Raw genomic sequence first — 18,608 nt, 5'->3', positions numbered from 1 at the left:
CTAGCTAGGGCTCCGGGCGAGATGGTACTCAGCCCATCCCACCTCTGCACCAGTGTGTCTACATGGCCAGTTTTAGTGCACTGGCTTGATGAGAGCCACGTGAGCTAGAAATTACACCTCCAGCTCCAGTAGGCGTACACTTAGTCAGTGTTTCATACATTTTGTTGAACTCTACTGATGGGACAGTTGCTCACTGCTGTAACTTGCTCAGACTGAGACATTACCATACGTGGGAACACAGCTAGGGTTAAAATACCATCTCACTAAAGAAGTTAGACTTCCAGCTCTGTTAAGAAGGAAGCTTCACTCCGGTTGGAGGGCCAGATTTGCAGCCTCCAGCCTCTGATTTTCCATGTTTGCCGAGAAGGCCTGGGAAAGTGCCCTTAGCGTTTTGCAAGCCCAAAACTTACCTGTGTGTGACAGTTTCTTTGCAACATGCAGTGCAGTCAGCAGGGTGTGCAAAAGGTGGCGTACAAATACGCAGGCCCTGAAAGCTTCCAAAGGCAAGAGCTGAACTTCCCTGCACCAGTCATAAGAAGACTTTCCTTTTGTCATAGGTCTTTCCTCTCCCAGCTGCTAGCCATTCTCTTTCCTAATCCTTTCCATATTTCAGCCTCCCGAAGAGCCAGAGGTGAAGCCAGAGGCCAGCCCAGTAGAAGATTTTGAAAGGACTCCTAGTGGTAGAATCCGGCGCACATCAGCCCAAGTAGCGGTCTTCCACCTGCAGGAGATAGCTGAGGACGAACTGGCCAAGGACTGGACCAAACGAAGGATGAAGGACGACCTGGTACCTGAAACTAAGCGAGTAAGAACTCCTGATTTTCCCTGCCATTATGCTAGGTGTGAGTGGAGACACTGGGGTGCCACACACCTCTACATGCCAGGGAACCGGTCTGACAGCTGGGGTGGATCATTTATCCCGTATTTAATAAAATAATAGTGCTGCTGTGTGGGCATCTGGAAAAACATTCTGTTGTGTTTCGGATATTTTAATTTAAATTTTTTTGCTGAAATTAAAACTGGATTTTTTTTTTGCCAGCTCCATTTCTGACCATTGCTTGAATTAGCTGGCAAGAGAGGCATTCAGCTCGCTGTCAATCACTGCTCAGATGTGGGCTTTCACCTTCTGTAAGGAGCTTGCTAACAATCGCTTGTCTCTGCCACCCAGCTGAGTTTCCCTTCTCGCCTTGTATTTCTTTGCTTTGCCTCGTGGTGATGGTGATGATGATGATGATTTGTGTTGCCATAGCACCTCGGAGTCCCAGTCATGGACCGAGACCTCAGTGTGCTAGGAGCTGTACAAGCAAATACTAAGAACAGGAGGAACTTCCCCTAGAAATAATGTTCCTTTTTATTTCAGATGTTTTCATTTGTTCAGATTTTATTAATATTTTCCCTTGTCTGATTATAACCAGGAACACGAGCCACTGCCCTCGGTTAAGAAACAAAACTAATTTTTCAACGAGCCTCAAAGGGGAAAGGGCATTTATTGGTACATTTAAAGGTATAGTTAGAACCTCCTCCTGTGAAACACTGAATATCCCCAACTCCCTTAGACGTCAGTGGAAGGTGATGGCGCTTAGTGCCACATAGATGGTGCTCTGCCACTAGCATGATCAGACCCCTGTTCCACAAGAAATGGGTTTGAATCTGGATTGAGGCTTTCCCAGAGTTTGGGGATCAGGAGCCTTGAGGGGGTTCATCATTGAGTCCGGGGGCCAGCTGTGGAATTCAGATCTGGATTTGAATTCTAAAGCTATTCCATTGGGCCCCTCTCCACCATATCTCCTGCCAGAGTCCTGATCCCTCTTTGGTGGTTTTTTGTTTTGTATTTTGGGGTTGGGGAGTGTGTTTTACTTTATATGCAGGGCCCTGGGCCTTTTACCAGGCTGCAGCTCTGTGAAACCCTTTTCCGATTGCTCTGAATTTCAGTCCCTGAGTGCTATGATTTCTAAAAGAAAGGTCATTCCCAGGAATGCGTGAACGCTGAGTCCTCCCCATAAAGAGGCGGAACATCTTCCCCCATGTTCTTAGCCAAAACACTGATGTCAGCCTCTTGTGGAAAAGTCACTTCTAGTTAATACTTTGTCTAAAAAATTTGATTAAAGGGCCTTAATCCAGATTCTGGGCTCCAGAGAAGGGTCCTTGATCTCAAAAGGTCTGACTGCAAGCTGCCAGGGGGTTGTCATGGGCGAATCGCTCCTTGACTTTTAGGTAGGGTCGATATCACAAAGATGAATTTTTTCTCAGAAAGCCTTGAGTGTGTTGCAAACAGGGCCTCGTTGCCTTGACAACTCATCTTTTCAAAAAGTAAATTCATTATACGCCCTATTCACTGGCAAAATAAACAGCCATAAAAGAGGCAGGAGGATCTTCGCTGGGCTGCCGATAGGAGTTCTGCTGACTTTAAAATACACTGCTAGGCTCTGCATTGCTTTTTTTTTCTTTCTTTCCAGAATTGCCCTTTTCCCCACCAAACTGGCTTGCTTCACTCAGCCCTGGTCTAAACTTGTCAGCCAGGAGGCTGAAGAAATCCCTCCTCTAACTGACATAGCTGTGCTGCCAAAAGCCCTAGGGTAGGCACAGTCATACCAGCAAAAAAAAAGTCCTTTTGCTCGTGTAGCTTATTCTGTTTGGGGAAGTGGTCTGAGCTGTACTGGGGGTAAACTGCATCTCCACTGGGGAAGGGCTGCAGTGCAGCTACACCAGTAAATCCTCCCTAGTGTAGACAAGGCTGCCATTTTCAAGGGTTATAAGGGAATTAGGTGCTCCCCAATTTTGGGGTGCCTAAGGCCTTATGCCCTTTTGTAAAGGCCAGAGCCAGATACTTGCCATCTACTTTAGAAAGAGCCCCCCTGAGTCCCTGGCCCCTCGGAATTCCCAATCTGTTAGCCACCACTTCCACAGCATTTGGAGGGAAAATGCTCATGAAAAAGGCAACGTCTCCCATCTCTCCCCCTTTCAGGGCACCTTTGATAGTCCTGAGAACAAAGTTTAAATCCTGGGAGTAGTTTGGTACGTCACAATTGCAGAATAACTCACTGCAACCTTTTTATCCCTTAGAGCAGGGGTCGGCGACCTTTCAGAAGTGGTCTGCCAAGTCTTCATTGAGTCACTCTCCTTTAAGGTTTCACGTGCCAGTCATACATTTTAATGTTTTTAGAAGGTCTCTTTCTATAAGTCTATAATATATAATGAAACTATTGTTGTATGTAAAGTAAATAAGGTTTTTAAAATGTTTAAGAAGCTTCATTTAAAATTAAATTAAAATGCAGAGATCCCCCGGACCGGTGGCCGGGACCCGGGCAGTGTGAGTGCCAGTGAAAATCAGCTCGCGTGCCGCCTTTGGCCTGCGTGCCATAGGCTGCCTACCCCTGCCCTAGAGGAACAATTCAGTTCTGTCAATTCCCCCAGCTGACAATTTGTTCGCTTCGAGCCCCAGTGGAAAGTTTCTTAAATGGATGTAGCCCCCCCTGTACATTCATAACCCAGGTCTGCTGCTTGCTCCGTGTGTGTTACATTCCCTTCTGTTGGTGGCCCCCCCCAGAAGATAACAAACTTCTACAACAACCAGCTGATTGGAGTTCTCCTGTAGCTTAAGTAGTAGCGGGCTGCTATAGAGCTGAGAACCTCAATTCAGATCCTGCAGATGGGGGTTGTTATAATGACTCTGAGACCATTTAGCACGCTCCTCGTAACCCAGGCTCTATGGCACTAGAGAAAAACAATTCCTCCAAAATGAATGCACTTCAGCAACATGTTCCTCTCTGCACTAAGCAAACCCACGTTTCTAAATATCGACTAGAGCCTGGTTGTCTTGCCCATCATCTTTATATGACTCTGGTTAAACGGAAATGGGTGACGTGTTCCACACTAGGTGGCTGCTGGATACGTCACGCTTTGAAGGGCACGTTCTGGGAAAGGCCCAGGAAGACACTGTGCAGATTTCTCCTTGAACCTCCTCTGGCATTACTGGGACGTAGTGAATCTAACATATCCAGGACGGGGCATCACTCAGATCTCAGACTTTGTTCGCGCCCGCTCCAGGCTCTGGAGTGATGTGTGCCCGTACCTCAATGCTTTGAAGGAAAGAAATGGTGCAGTGCTGTCTCTCCGGAGCTCAAGGAACAAACTTCGAAGAGGCCAGGTGACCGAAGATCTGTTTCATGGTTTGGTGCCCTCCCTCTGTGGACCAGTCTCATTTGGAGAAGCAGTTCTCTGTGCAGCAAGCTGTCCTAGATTTAATGTGCCTTATCTCAGGCAGGGACTCTGCTGTCCTTGCCCTGTTCTTCTCCAGTCTCTGTTGTGGTCTTTTGGGAGATAAACTGTGATTTGCTTTTGTGGTTTTGCTAGATGCGCCTGCAAAGTAATGGCTGAGTGCTATGGCCTGTTCTGGTGAGCGTTCTCTGGCTGCATCAATGTCTTGATTAATTAGTTACTATAAAGATTGTGGCTTTCAGGCGGGGGGTGGGTGGCCTACCAAGGGGTGCCCATTTTGGTTGGACATATTCCTGGAGGTTTCATCCCATGACATAATCGTTAATTAAAGCGTAATCTTTAATTCCTGGAGACTTCCAGCCAATCCTGGAGGGTTGGCAACCCTAGGCCTAGCTTTCAGTGAATAAGCCCTGGAACTGAAGGCTCAAATCCGAGCTGAGATCACATGTGCAATGAATTGGTTGGTCTTGCCTTAGCCTCTTGTGAGCATCTATCCACACCACTGTCCCATTGGCAATCTCTTTGGAGGACTGAGGGGTGATGTTTTCACACTGATCGAGGCTGAAATGCGCTAGCAAAGCTGCTAGCCTAAAGGAGGAAACACACCTCAGTGCATCCACCGATAGGCAGCCACCGAGTTCCAGTTCTGGCCTTTGGCTGAACGAAGAACTATGACAAGTTTAGACCTGGGCTCAGGCTGTGAAATCCACACTGGGATCTAGATTTCCAACACCTCCAAAATCAGGCCGGGTTAGATATGGACATTTGTCTTGGCCTATTATAAAGCAAGGGAGCAAAATTCAAATCTGGGTTTGGATTTTCCAACAAACCCCAGGTGGGGGCAGGAATGAGGTTAAGATGCAAGATGCTGGTTCCAGCCCATCTCAAAAAACAGGGTTCTGTGCTTTGCACAAAAGCTAATTAATTAAGGATCTAGGGGCTGAGACTCCCAAACTCATTACACTTGTAACCCAACTAGCTTTGAAGCTACATCTCCAAAGGCGAATTGCCTAGTAGCTGTATCTCCCCTTCCTCCCAGAGTTTTTGCTCTACAGAGACAGCATGTGATCAGAGAACAGTGTCTTGTGCTAAGAACCTCTCTGACTCATAAAGCCTGCTTGATTTGCAGTTTGCTGGCTTGGGCAGCAAGTGTGGTTTTGATTTGTTGTGGTGTATTTTAGGGAAGGAGAGCTGTCTAGAGGGAGAGGATTGAAATATGAAAGCTAATTAAATACAACTGTCAGTCAAAAAGCCTTCCCACCCCCCTGCATCCCCCACCCCCAGCTAGTCTCCTGAAATGATGATTGGGCCCGAGCCAAATACAGTTGTAGCTGTTTAACGATTTGGCCATGAAGATTTTTATTTACAGGCCATTTGAGAAAATAAATGGAAAAAATAAAATATTCCGTGCCTGAGGCTCCCTCTTAATAGAGACATAAAGATGATGCTGACGTCTCGGGAACCGCAGTGCTCTGGGGAAACATGAGCTGTGCAAGTTATTGTGACACTGATTTCTCTCTGGAGCTGGGAAGCTGGAGTGACTAGAGATGTTGGAATCTCCGCGCCCCTGGTGAGGCTGCGGGGTCGGGCAGCTGCTGGCTCCGTAGCCAGTTGCTATTAGTGTTCATTTGTGTTATCTATTGATTTTTTTAAAAAAGTTTTAATTAAAGGGCTTTGCTGCCCAGCTGTAGGTGTCAGGGGCAGTGGACAATGCTTTGTGTGCTCCTCCCCGCTCAGGTATGCCATCCCCACACAGCTCCAAGCAAGGATTCCCGTCAGGAATCTGTTGGCTCCATCTAGCCTCCAGTTATGGCACCCCATTTCTCCTGGACAGAGTTGAGCGCATGAAGGTTGTTCAATGGTCTGTTCTGAGATGTGGCTCTTTCATTTTTTGGTGACATTTGATTGGCAACGAAAGGCCTGTGTTTGAGGACAGACCTCTGGGTGATTAAAGTCATCTGAACTTGGTGAGACACTGGCATCCCCTTTCTCAGCAAGTGCCATGTTTCAGAGCAGATTGCCAGAAGGGAAGCATGTCGCCCCATCCCAGGTAGAAGAAAGCAAGAAGGCAAAATCAGCATGTTCAGAAAAGTCACCGATGAGAAAGACTTGGGAGTTGACAATCTACATTTCTATTGGAAAACGTGATCTTGAATTCCTTTGGGGAACACTCTCCAAACAAGTCCTGTTCTTTTGCAAGCGCAGTTAATTTATGCATTCTCACTTGTGAGCACAGATGGTAGAATTCACACATACAAAATCCATCAATCTACATTTTCAGAAAACTGTCTGCAGTTCCACACACAAAAATGCATGCACAAATGCAACAGCAGTAGCTGCATCTGCAGCTAGCCAGTTAGACTATGTAAATGACCATTTATGCATGCAATTACCACAACACAGCCTGCAAAGCAAGCATGTAGTTGCACGTACATTTTCCTGAAAACTTAAGCCAACAGATGCACATGCAAGAGTACAGCACAGAAATTGTCCATGGACATGATTGTGTGTGCAGTGCTGCGCATGCAGAAATGGAGTCCACTGTGAGGCTCATTTGAAGGTCTGGTCCCTTAGACTAAGCCCCAAAGTTACTAACAAAGCTGTAATTAAAATGAGAATAAGAGGCCACTTGGAATGAGGGAACTTGGAATGAGAGGCCAAGCCAAAAAAGAGAGCAGAGGGAGACACAGAGTCTTTCATTGTTTAATGGAATAGTCCTGTTAATCCGTGGATGGAAGCCATATAGGCTGTGGAAAGTTAGACATCACCCCCTCTGCCAGCAATAGAGTGTTGTTTGTTAATTGGTTAGGGGCATCTTTAGCACAAAATAGTGGAAATGTTGGGCCCAGTACTGCCCCCACTGAAGTCAATGGGAGCTCAGACTCCAGGACAGCTACGTTTCTGTCTTTGGAAAACAGCTGCTTCAAATAGTACTCGCTGGCACCAGTTATAGTGTAGACAGTTCTCCCACGCTACTCTGTCATATACCTTAACCAGCCTCGCTTTCATTCCCAGTCCTGGCCACTCCAGAGCAGAGACTGGCTGTCACACTGGGTTGCATTCAGTATGTTCCGTGGCGAGGATGACGTAGCTATGAAGAACTTCGCTGAAACCTCCAAACTCATTGTTCAGCCCTGATTCACCTCTTGGGGCGGGGGGGGGGAACCCATTCAAAGGCCCAGAAGGCTGGTGCGTGGAGCTCTGCTAATAATGTTCTATTGTTTGGCAGCTAAATTACACCCGGCCGGGGCTTCCGAAGTTAAATCCGAGCCTCTTGGAAACCTGGAAAAATGAAGTGAAGGAGAAAGGACACGTCAACTGCCCCAATAACGTAAGGAGGTTCTCTGTACACAGGGTGTGTGGGTGTGATTTTTCAAAGGCTGGAATGTTCAGTAGAAGGAGGGAATTCTCAGTGGGAAAACCCCTGAGCTGAACACTGAGATGCTTGCTCAGGTTTTTATTCAGTCCGTACTTAGGTAACACTCCCAAGGAAGTTAATGGAGCATGGCCTGAGTAAAGACTTCAGAATTTGGCCCATTCATATGACTATTTGAAGCATGTCCAATCACTGTGCACTCCTGGGGTTCTCATTATAATACTGATGGCCATAATTACCAGCAAGAGGGTAGAGAGTGGAACGGGGAATCCGAGGCTCATTGTTCTAAGGAGAGAGCTCTGCTTGTTGAGCGAAAACAGCGGCGCAGAGGGACCTTCCTGAGGACTGCCGGCTCTGGTTTATGGGAGCTGCTTTTTTGAAGTCATGGGGAGTTTTGCCTAAATAAAGACTTGCAGGTTTTGATCCAGGGAGTCTCTCTTTGTATAGGACCCACATTTCCCTAGACTGTCCCTTATTAAAGCAAGTCAGGGTCTGATTTTTACTCTATTAGATAGATGTGACTATAGTAACTGATTGTGCAACTCAAGTAACTGAGTGTGCAAAGAGCAAAGATTAGCTGTTTGCATGCAAAAATACCCAGTTGTGCATGCACGGCCGCAGTAATTTCCCCTGTGGGTTAGGTGCGTGCATTTTGGGTGTGCACTTCTGCATCTAACCGCTTCTGAAACTCAGGTTTTGCCTGTCTTTCCTCTGGATGTGAACTGCACCCTCTCACTGGGCCATTGATTTATAATCCGAAACGAAGCCTTGCTAATGGGAATTTTAAAGCCAGGATGTTAGCAGGGTGAGACACGTTAGCTAATTAATGTCATATACATGCACTTTGAAAAGACGCTGCTCAGAAACTGGTTATGCTACTGCCTGGGTAATTAGCCTCTCTGCCTGGATCTTCTGCCGAGGCTGTAAGAACTCCAGGAGCTCAGCAGGGCCTCCTAACCGCTAGAAAAGGTACATTTTTCACAGAGACATTTAGGGATAAATTTTTCAGCCCTGGTACAGAGGAATGTACCCACATGACTCCCATTAGCACTAATAGGAAACGTGTGGCTCGAGCCCTGTGCATCACACAGAAAATTAACCTCATGCTGATTATCCAGGGCTGGCAATCAAAGACAGTCTCCTGGGTACGGTGGGCTGCAGTCCATGAAACATAGAAAGACAGGAAGCAAGTTGCTAGACCTCTCTGCCTCTTTGTTTCTTTCTGCAGAGCTGTGAAGCCATCTACTCCAGCGTTTCTGGCCTGAAAGCCCACCTGACTAACTGCAACAAGGTAAGTTTGTCTGAAAATGGGTCTAGGCTTTCTGCCATTCTGCCTCCATCACTGTTCAGGGTGGGCGGTCTTCTCTCTCATTCTCCTCCCACTCATTAGAGGGAAATGGGCCAGATGCCACAGATAGAAAGTATTTCAGAGGGTTTTTTAAAAACTGTTTATTGCATTGGGTCCTTGGGAAAGGTTGATGTCACTGGGAACCGGAACCCTCTGCTCAGCTCCCACGCAGGCCGTGCAAATGGAAACTTTCCAAGGCTGCCCCACGCACTTGCTTTAACACAGCCCTCAAGCCACCTCTAGGGGTGAGGAGAGGCGTGCCTGCCTCATGCTGACTGAAATTAGGGGCCTTGGTTGCCAGGTAGAGCCGGCTGGGTGAAAGTCATCCTGTGCAGTGGTCCAGCTGGAGGCCAGGCACTCCCTGAACCCCAGACGGGCCCACGGACCTTGAACAGGATCAGTGCAGGGGGAATACAAGTTCCTGTATTGTCACCTGCCATCTGTGAGCTGGATACTATGTCATCGTCATCATGGCACGTCCCAAAGGGGCGTGGCCTCCTTGGAGATTGAGCGCCACCCAGCTCAATCTCTGGCAAGGGACTTAAGGCGGTCGGGTTGTATATTCAGTTTGTGTCCATCACTGGCAATCTTGTTATGCCCTCAAAACTTTGGACGCCTGTGTAATCACTGGCCACGTAGCAGCATCCCTTGGTGCGCGCGCCTTGGAATGGGTTGGTTTTCCATGTTAATAATACGCCCATACCAGGCGAGCTGCCAAACCAAGCCAGTGCTGATGGAGGCAGTTGCTGGGTTCACCTTTCTGATCTTGTCCTGCCACTTGATATGAAGCAGCTGACAAAGTGGGCGAGAACTGAAAACATCAATCTGGTGTTCTTAAGCTTCCCTCCGCACCCACGTTTCACTTCGCTGCACCTGAGCTGGTGTCACTGTGTTCTGTAGAGCGGCGGCTGGGTGGCAAACGGGATGTCACGACGCCCCCACAGAGGCTGCCGAAGGACCTGAAACCCGGCAGCAGCTGGTGCTGGAAGCACATCCGCATCTTCTGAGCATCTTCCAGCACCGCCTTCGAGGCTGCTCAAGTATTTGACAGCTGCCACCAGCTCGATACACCGTCCGCACAGGTTAATACTGAGCGGGTTGCAGTCTGGAGCTGGACGCTGCTTGATGGGAGTGGCCTGGCACTTCTCTGGCTTAATCACCAGACCAGCGTGTGTTGCTTCTTGCCCAATTAAACCGGCTCTCAGCTGCAGCGATTCACCAAACTGAGCCAATGTCGTTGGCGTATTGAAGATCTCAAAGCAGAACAGGGTTCAGTTCAGTGACAGCTGCCGTCACAAGCTTATCCATCAGACAGTGGTGATGCCAGACTGCCGTGGTGACAGAACACAGCCCTGCCACACACTTATGGAGATGGGAAACCCTGCTGTGTATCTGCCGTGTATCGAGCCTAATACAGCGTACGCGCAGTGCTGTCCGCCATGCCCCCTTATTCAGGCAGGCATGGACCCCACCCTCATGGTCAGCAGGGAGTAGAGAGACACGCCTTAACATGCTGTCTAGCTTGTCAAGCACGGGGCTTAGGTGCCTCTGGCATCCTTGCTTAGGCTCCTCCTTAGACAGAGTGATTCTCATCCTAACCGTCTAGCTGGGTTCTGATGCTTAACACACAGTACAGTAAATACAAAATAACCCCTCGTTCAGTGCCAAAGAGGAAGGTGCTAAGGGAATTAGACACCTAACTCCACTCATCCACTTCGGAAATCCCAGCCTATAGAAATACCGTGTGTCACATAAAGAGTCCAACCAAGGGCAGGGAAATGGCCACATAGTCACATTATCTATCTAGGTAAGTACATGACCTCCGCTGGAGTGGAGCGTGAGGGCTGTTCCACCCGATAGATACAGCAGTAGTGCTTCCAGTTTAAATTAACTCCGGGAACGTTGGCCCACCGCAAGAGAGGGCGACTCACTGCAGACCCATTGAATTGGAACCAAGAAAGAACTTGTCAAACGTTTATCTCCTGAAATCCTTCCAGCTCTAAATCACATTGAATGTAGTAGATTCCAGAAGGCAACTCTTCAGTTCCTATGGGCCAAATTCATACCTGCTGCTAGGGTGACCAGACGTCCCGATTTTATAGGGACAGTCCCGATTTTGGGGTCTTATATGGGCTCCTATTACCCCCTGTCCCAGTTTTTCACATTTGCTGTCTGGTCACCCTACCTGCTGATTATTGAAAATGTTCACAGCCCTCTCCCCACTACCTTTAACTAGAACACTAATGAGAGAATTTAGAAAATCATATGCAGAAATCCTGCACAAAAGGCAGAGTTTTCACAAAATAGAGGAGATTGTACCTGTTGTTTGGATGGATTGCAAAATCACCCTACTTGCCAGAACAAGAGGCCCCTTCACAGCAAAGCCAAGAGACTCCAGACCATGCAGGCCTGCATTTGCAAAAAATATGCAGGCAGCTGCACCCTTAATTGTAGATGGAATTACCATGGCGGTGCACAGGGAACAGATGCACAAATGATCCCTTACATCCCTAACTGGTCACTTGAGTGCACAGCTGTGGTAACTGCACTCACAAATCAGCCGAACAACCGCCCATGTATTTTCTAAATGCACAAATTCATGTACCTTATTCTGCAACATGTAGACCAGGGATCGGCAACCTTTGGCAGGCGGCTCGCCAGGATAAGCACCCTGGCGGGCCGGGCTGGTTTGTTTACCTGCCGCACCCACAGGTTCGGCCGATCGTGACTCCCACTGGCCACGGTTCACTGCTCCAGAACAATGGGGGCTGCAGGAAGCGGCTGCCAGCACATCCCTCGGCCCACACCGCTTCTGCAGCCCCCATTGGCCTGGAGCGGCGAACCACAGCCAGTGGGAGCCGCAATCGGCCGAACCTGTGGACGCGGCAGGTAAACAAACCCTGGTGAGCCATGTGCCAAAGGTTGCCGATCCCTGATGTAATCTGTGCTAGCAGCAATCTACAGGGCTTGCCTCTAGCATCCAGAGTACAGATCAAATCATGTCGTCCTGACTCAGGAGCGACCCCTGCTCTCCAGCTTGTGCAAGGAAGGACATAGACTCAGTGCAGTCCCGTGGCATGGGGAGAGCATGGGGAATTCCCGTGCAAGCAGCCTGCAGGTGTCCTCTACCACTGTGTGGAGATGTAGTTTGGGAGTCCAATGTGGGACAGGCAGGGTAGGGGACATGTGGCTCCCGCACACAGACTAGTGGCCATAGGACAGCTTTGGAGGTTAGTTGGAGGATACAATGGAGGAACCTTGTTGGAGGATACTATGCCCCATGGCTGCTGTAGAACTCATAACACACAAGTCAACACTAGTGTGAGGAACAGGGCCTCAGCTCTTACTCTAGCATTGACTTCAGAGGGAGTTTTGCTGGAAAAAAGATGGCAGGATTTAAACTTACAATAATCCTCTCTACTAATCAGTGGGGTGGGTAGCGGGGGTGTCTGGCAGACACCGTCCGGTAATTCTTAGGAAACCTAAGGAGCTGGACTGAATTATATTTTTCATGAAATCCCAGTGGAGTGTTTAGAATATATTTATCGATCATTAAGAAGGGTCAAACTGACGCAGAATCATTGCACTGGGGTCAGTATGGATCAATGATCTATGATTTTGCATGATGATTTCTGGATTATGTGTGAAGTGGGAGTCTGGGCTGGCCCGGCCTGCCTGTATGCAGACACAGCTAGGAAATGAAAGACCTGTCTGCCATAAAATTTACAACATGAACCCAATTATGAAGAAATTCCCACAGAGCCCATTCATCGCCCAGAGGGCCTAATATGTAATTCCCTGGTCAATAAAGAACACATTATCCCCTCTGTGCCAGTGGACCGAGGCAGAGTCGAAAAATCATTCATTTTCACAAGGACTCTAATAATGAAAATCCAGCAATTTAATGGCCTGTTCAAGAGTATAAAGGCAAAATTAGGAAACACCCGTTGATCATAAATTAGAAGTTTCACTCCCAGTAGGTGTTCTTAACGATCACTGAATTTGCTGACAGTAAAGAAATTGTGTAGCTAGCGATATTAAATGGAAAAAAAAAAGTCTGTTAATGTAATATTACAGTCGAGATTTTAAATGCACAAACACCAGGAAATTCCCATTTTCACTGCCACAGAAACCATCATTCATTCCTCTTGGGGTGCATATGTGGTGTTTTATATTATTGTAGGAGGGGTTACTTTTATGTGTTGATACACAGGTACAATTACAGTTTCCATGGGAACGGCAGCTTTGAATTTCCTGGCTTTCAGGCAATTAAAATCCACACCATTGTGGAGGAAAACATGCCTCTCTGTTTGTGTGTGGAAGCTCCTCATACTCCTTTGCTTCCCCAGGGAATAAGTCTTGCACATCATGTTCCCTGATGTTTTTCCTGGGTGTTCTAGGGAGTAGGCCCAGGTTTTCAGGTACATGTGTGCATCTGTGCACCTGCTTTGCACATGTTGTGTGGGTAATTGCATGCACAGGTGTCTAATTGAGCATGATAATGTTTGCAGCTTTACCATGGTTGCAGTAATTGCCCACACAAGTCAGATATGCGAATGTGCATGCATCTGCACACATGCCCAAAATTTGTCCTCCATTTGTATCAAAGGAAGCTTCTCTTCCTTTTGGATCCTTCTGAGGAGAAGGAGCCCCCTCACTGTAACAGATGAGGGACCAGATTACATGGTAAATTCCTGGCCTACAGCTTCAGGGGCACTGGCGTGTCCACATAACCATGGAGGCAGTATTTTAGGAATACATCTACTCATTTACCTTGAAGACAAAGTCTTTGAGCTCTGGATGTGGAGGGGGCATTTGTGGCCTTCAAGTGGCCCTGGACCCATCATCATGGGCCCAAGCAACAGGCCATTTTCTGCAGACAATGCCTAGAGATTCCCAAGGGGCTTCTGGGTAGTGAGGAGAGAGGGAGGCTGTATTCTCTCCTGCAGCGCACGTTTGAACCGACTTTGGAATACAGGAGGATGTTCTCTGCCTTTCAGGGAGACCACTCTGTTGGGAAGTACCGGTGCCTCCTCTGCCAGAAGGAGTTTAGCTCAGAAAGTGGAGTCAAGTACCATATCCTCAAGACTCACTCAGAGGTAAGGAAGTGGGCAGGGTGCAATGGGGCTCCGGGGCATGGTTGAGGCTGTTTCCTGCTAAGGTTCATCTGTGTCCACTAGAAGCTCCCATTGGAGCTAGCAGTGTTTAGGCCAGAAGTGGGCCACATCCAGCCCGCGGGACCGTCCTGCCCAGCCCCTGAGCTCCCGGCTGGGGAGGCCAGCCCCCGTCCCCTCCCCCGCAGCCTCACCTCACCGCACCACCAGCGCTCTGGCCCACCGCTCCTGCTGGGCTGCATGGGCGGCGGGGCTGGCTATGGCAGGGCTGCGAGCTTCAGCTGCTCTGAGCAACGTGGTAAGGGGGCGGGGGGTTGGATAAGGGGCAGGGGGTTCCCGGGGGCAGTCAGGGCACAGGGAGCAGGGGGCGGTTGGATGGGGTGGAGGTTCTGGGGGTGGTCAGGGGACAGGGAGCAGGGGGCGGTTGGATGGGGTGGAGGTTCTGAGGGGGGCAGTCAGGGGACAGGGAGCAGGGGGCGGTTGGATGGGGTGGAGGTTCGGGGGGGCAGTCAGTGCACAGGGAGCAGGGGGCGGTGGGAAGGGGTGGAGGTACTGGGGGTGGTCAGGGGACAGGGAGCAGGGGGCGGTTGGATGGGGTGGAGGTTCTGAGGGGGGCAGTCAGGGGACAGGGAGCAGGGGGCGGTTGGATGGGGTGGAGGTTCGGGGGGGCAGTCAGGGCACAGGGAGCAGGGGGCGGTTGGATGGGGTGGAGGTTCGGGGGGGCAGTCAGGGCACAGGGAGCAGGGGGCGGTTGGATGGGGTGGAGGTTCTGGGGGGGCAGTCAGGGCACAGGGAGCAGGGGGCGGTTGGATGGGGTGGAGGTTCTGGGGGGGCAGTCAGGGAGCAGGGGGCGGTTGGATGGGGTGGAGGTTCTGGGGGGGCAGTCAGGGAGCAGGGGCGGTTGGATGGGGTGGATGTTCTGGGGGGGCAGTCAGGGGACAGGGAGCAAAGGGGGATTAGATGGGGGTGGGGTCCCAGGGGGCGGTTAGGGGCGAGGGTCCCAGGAGGGGGTGGTCAGGGGACAGGGAGCAGGGGGCGGTTGGATGGGGTGGAGGTTCTGAGGGGGGCAGTCAGGGGACAGGGAGCAGGGGGCGGTTGGAGGGGGTGGAGGTTAGGGGGGGCAGTCAGGGCACAGGGAGCAAAGGGGGCGGTTGGATGGGGTGGAGGTTCTGGGGGGGCAGTCAGGGAGCAGGGCGCGGGTGGAGGGGGTGGAGGTTCTGGGGGGGCAGTCAGGGGACGGGGAGCAAAGGGGGATTAGATGGGGGTGGGGTCCCAGGGGGCGGTTAGGGGCGAGGGTCCCAGGAGGGGGTGGTCAGGGGGCAGGGAGCAGGGGGCGGTTGGATGGGGTGGAGGTTCTGAGGGGGGCAGTCAGGGGACAGGGAGCAGGGGGCGGTTGGATGGGGTGGAGGTTTGGGGGGGCAGTCAGGGGACAGGGAGCAGGGGGCGGTTGGATGGGGTGGAGGTTCGGGGGGGGCAGTCAGGGCACAGGGAGCAGGGGGCGGTTGGATGGGGTGGAGGTTCTGGGGGGGCAGTCAGGGGACAGGGAGCAGGGGGCGGTTGGATGGGGTGGAGGTTCTGGGGGGGCAGTCAGGGCACAGGGAGCAGGGGGCGGTTGGATGGGGTGGAGGTTCTTGGGGGGGCCGACAGGGCACAGGGACCAGGGGGCGGTTGGATGGGGTGGAGGTTCTGGGGGGCAGTCAGGGCACAGGGAGCAGGGGGCGGTTGGATGGGGTGGAGGTTCGGGGGGGGGCAGTCAGGGCACAGGGAGCAGGGGGCGGTTGGATGGGGTGGAGGTTGGGGGGGGCAGTCAGGGCACAGGGAGCCAAGGGGGAGGTTGGATGGGGTGGATTTTCGGGGGGGGGCAGTCAGGGCACAGGGAGCAGGGGGCGGTTGGATGGGGTGGAGGTTCTGGGGGGCAGTCAGGGAGCTGGGGGCGGTTGGATGGGGGAGGTTCTGGGGGGGCAGTCAGGGCACAGGGAGCAAAGGGGGCGGTTGGATGGGGTGGAGGTTCTGGGGGGCAGTCAGGGAGCAGGGGGCGGTTGGATGGGGTGGAGGTTCTGGGTGGGGCAGTCAGGGCACAGGGAGCAGGGGGCGGTTGGATGGGGTGGAGGTTCTGGGGGGGCAGTCGGGACAGGGAACGGGGAGGTTGGATGGGGTGGAGGTTCTGGAGGGGGGGCAGGGTCCCGGGAGGCGGTTAGGGGCGAGGGTCCCAGGAGGGGGTGACAAGGAGCAGGGGGGGTTGGATGGGTTGGGGGTTCTGAGGGGGGCAGTCAGGGGTGGGAAGTGGGAGGGGGCGGATGGGGGGGGCAGGCTGTTTGGGGAGGCCCAGCCTTCCCTACCCGGCCCTCCATACAGTTTCACACTCCGATTTTTTTTTGCCCACCCCTGGTTTAGGCAGAGGCGGGGGGGGGGAGCTTACACCTCTTTGCTTTTCTGGCCCTCCCTCCTTGTCCCACCTGTTGGACCTTCATCTGAGGCCCCCGAGCACCCAGTCTAGTCTGTGGCGCGTCCGGAGGCACGGCGCTCCGAGGGCCTTACTTCGCACACTTTGTGTTCAGGGTGGGCAGTGGCAAACTCATTCATCAGCCCAGTTTCCAACCAGCCCCCAGGCTGAAAAGCTTGACTCTGATTTGAAGGTAGTTGGGTTCTCGTTCTGCTTATGGGAGACTCAGAGAAAGGGAAGAGAGAGAACTGAAACCATAGGGGGGAAAGTGGAGCGGAGCCTGGGAGGTGAGGGAAAATAGAGAGAAACTGGGAGGAGGGTGAAGGGGGAGAAGAGGAGAGAGAAAATTGAAAGTGAAGGGAGATGCAATCCGCACCTGAATAGCCCAGACAGAGTGCGCTGTTCCTTCTGTCCTTAATACACAGCACAGATTTGTTTCCCCTTTAGACAGAAAAATGGTGTAAACTATAGGAGGAAAAGGTTTGCAGCTCAGGGCCCCGTTATGAGAGGCAGTGTGGTCTAGTGGGTAGGCACCAGGCTGGGAGTCAGGAGCAACCAAAACTAATTTGTGGCATTTGCAAAACTTAAGCTTCCCCAAAGATTCCCCCCTTTCCTGCTTCCCCTCCCCCCGCTTCCATCATTACACGTCAGTGCCTCTGTGGACAGATGCTAAGAGACGCATTCAGGCTGTGGCAGGAGATGTGCTGCATCATTGTACAGGACCCATTGGCAAGTTGAAACTGGGGGAACAGGGGCAGGAGGATGGAATAAGGGGGATTTCAGAGGTCAGAGAGGGAAATCTAAGGGGATGTGTACAGAGTACAGGAGTTTTCACTGGTGAGAGTGAGGGAAAATAGGGGGTTTTATAACAAGGAAGGTGGGGAGGTGTAAATGGGGTGGCTGGGACAGTGCTCCCTGGCCTGGGAGGGTGACTAACCCCCAGTCCGGTTCTTTTTCCCTTTGGACACAGAACTGGTTCCGAACCTCTTCAGAGGCTGCCCAGAAGAAAAAGAACAGGGACCAGATTTCCTCCAGCCAGGAGGAGAAAAAGACAAGCACAAGTGGGAAGAAAAGGGGGAGGAAACCCAAGGAAAGGCCCCCGGAAACGTCTCTGAAAGGCAAGGAGAGCTCGGCAGCAAAGACTAATCATAAGAAAGCCCCGGAGCCCTGGGAAGGATCCAACTGCAGCCCCGAAGGGAGAGAGAGAGGCACCAAGCTGCCCACCCACAGGAAAGGGGGAGCCAGTAAGATGCCTGAGAAATAAGGGGTTCAGAGACTCTCCGAGCATTAGTTTACAGCCCAGGGTAATGGGGTGGGGCCCCTCACGGGTTTCTCTCCCCCGCCACCTGCTCATCCATTTGTTTGTTGTTGTTTTTTTAAAAAAAAACACAACAAAAAACCACTTTAAAATCATGGACCTTGTTTCACACTGGAAAAAAAGCAAAGACTGCGATTCTCCATCCGTCACCCCCGTGCACACGCCCGTACCCCTCGACTCCCCTCCACACGCACGCGTGTGCACTTGTGTGTACACACGGGCTGCCCAGCTCTTCCGCTGACATGTCACGTAACGCAGCCAAACCCCTGCAAAGCGGGGACTCCCCCGCTGACCGCGTCCTTCAAATTCTGTGTGCTGAACTGGTGATGCTTGAGCAAGAGGAAAGTGCAATAGAGGCAGGGCGTAAAGGCTTTTTATTTGGGATTGCTTGTTGGATTGCAGTGCCAGCACAGGAACCTGACTGGTTTCTTTTTGGGTGGGGCAGGGAAGGGAGGAAAATGATCTTTTAGACACCATCTGTACCACACCCACAAACGGTGTGATAGCCTGTGGCTTGTTAGCTGTGATGACCTAGGGGCGGGATTGAAGAGGTTTCTCCAGTGACTAGGCTTTGCCTACCTGTTGCAGTGGCTGGTGAGGCTTAGAAGATGCCAGTCCCGAAGCCAGATGCAGAACATGGTTATAGCCAGGATCCAAAGCATAGCGCCCTTAGGAAAGATTTTGGGTTTGTAAGGCATGCTGGTGCCCCGTGGCACCCACCCGGAAGAGCCACAGTTAGTCCACTTTGTTTCTCTGAATGATGCTCGTGCTGGATTCCCAACGGGGAGCTG

At 51.3% G+C, this 18,608-nt stretch overlaps 1 protein-coding gene across 4 annotated transcripts in view; it reads left to right on the top strand.

The window, feature by feature from the left end:
* Positions 1 to 18,111, top strand: part of ZNF512B (zinc finger protein 512B) — a 56,930-nt gene extending 38,819 nt beyond the window's left edge. For all 4 annotated transcript variants that reach the window (XM_044986702.1, XM_044986703.1, XM_044986700.1 and 1 more), the window contains 5 exons: positions 614 to 805; positions 7,448 to 7,549; positions 8,823 to 8,885; positions 13,943 to 14,041; positions 17,470 to 18,111. In XM_044986702.1, the coding sequence (XP_044842637.1) occupies positions 614 to 805; positions 7,448 to 7,549; positions 8,823 to 8,885; positions 13,943 to 14,041; positions 17,470 to 17,763 (750 nt within the window). In that variant the 3' untranslated portion in view covers positions 17,764 to 18,111. The remainder of the gene's footprint in view (positions 1 to 613; positions 806 to 7,447; positions 7,550 to 8,822; positions 8,886 to 13,942; positions 14,042 to 17,469) is intronic.
* The last annotated feature ends 497 nt before the right edge of the window (positions 18,112 to 18,608 follow it).

This window comes from Mauremys mutica, chromosome 13 (genome assembly GCF_020497125.1).
Source record: "Mauremys mutica isolate MM-2020 ecotype Southern chromosome 13, ASM2049712v1, whole genome shotgun sequence".
NCBI classification, from domain to species: domain Eukaryota; kingdom Metazoa; phylum Chordata; order Testudines; family Geoemydidae; genus Mauremys; species Mauremys mutica.
The sequence above is the reverse complement of the archived record's forward strand: the minus strand, read 5'-3'. Positions and strand labels throughout refer to the sequence as shown.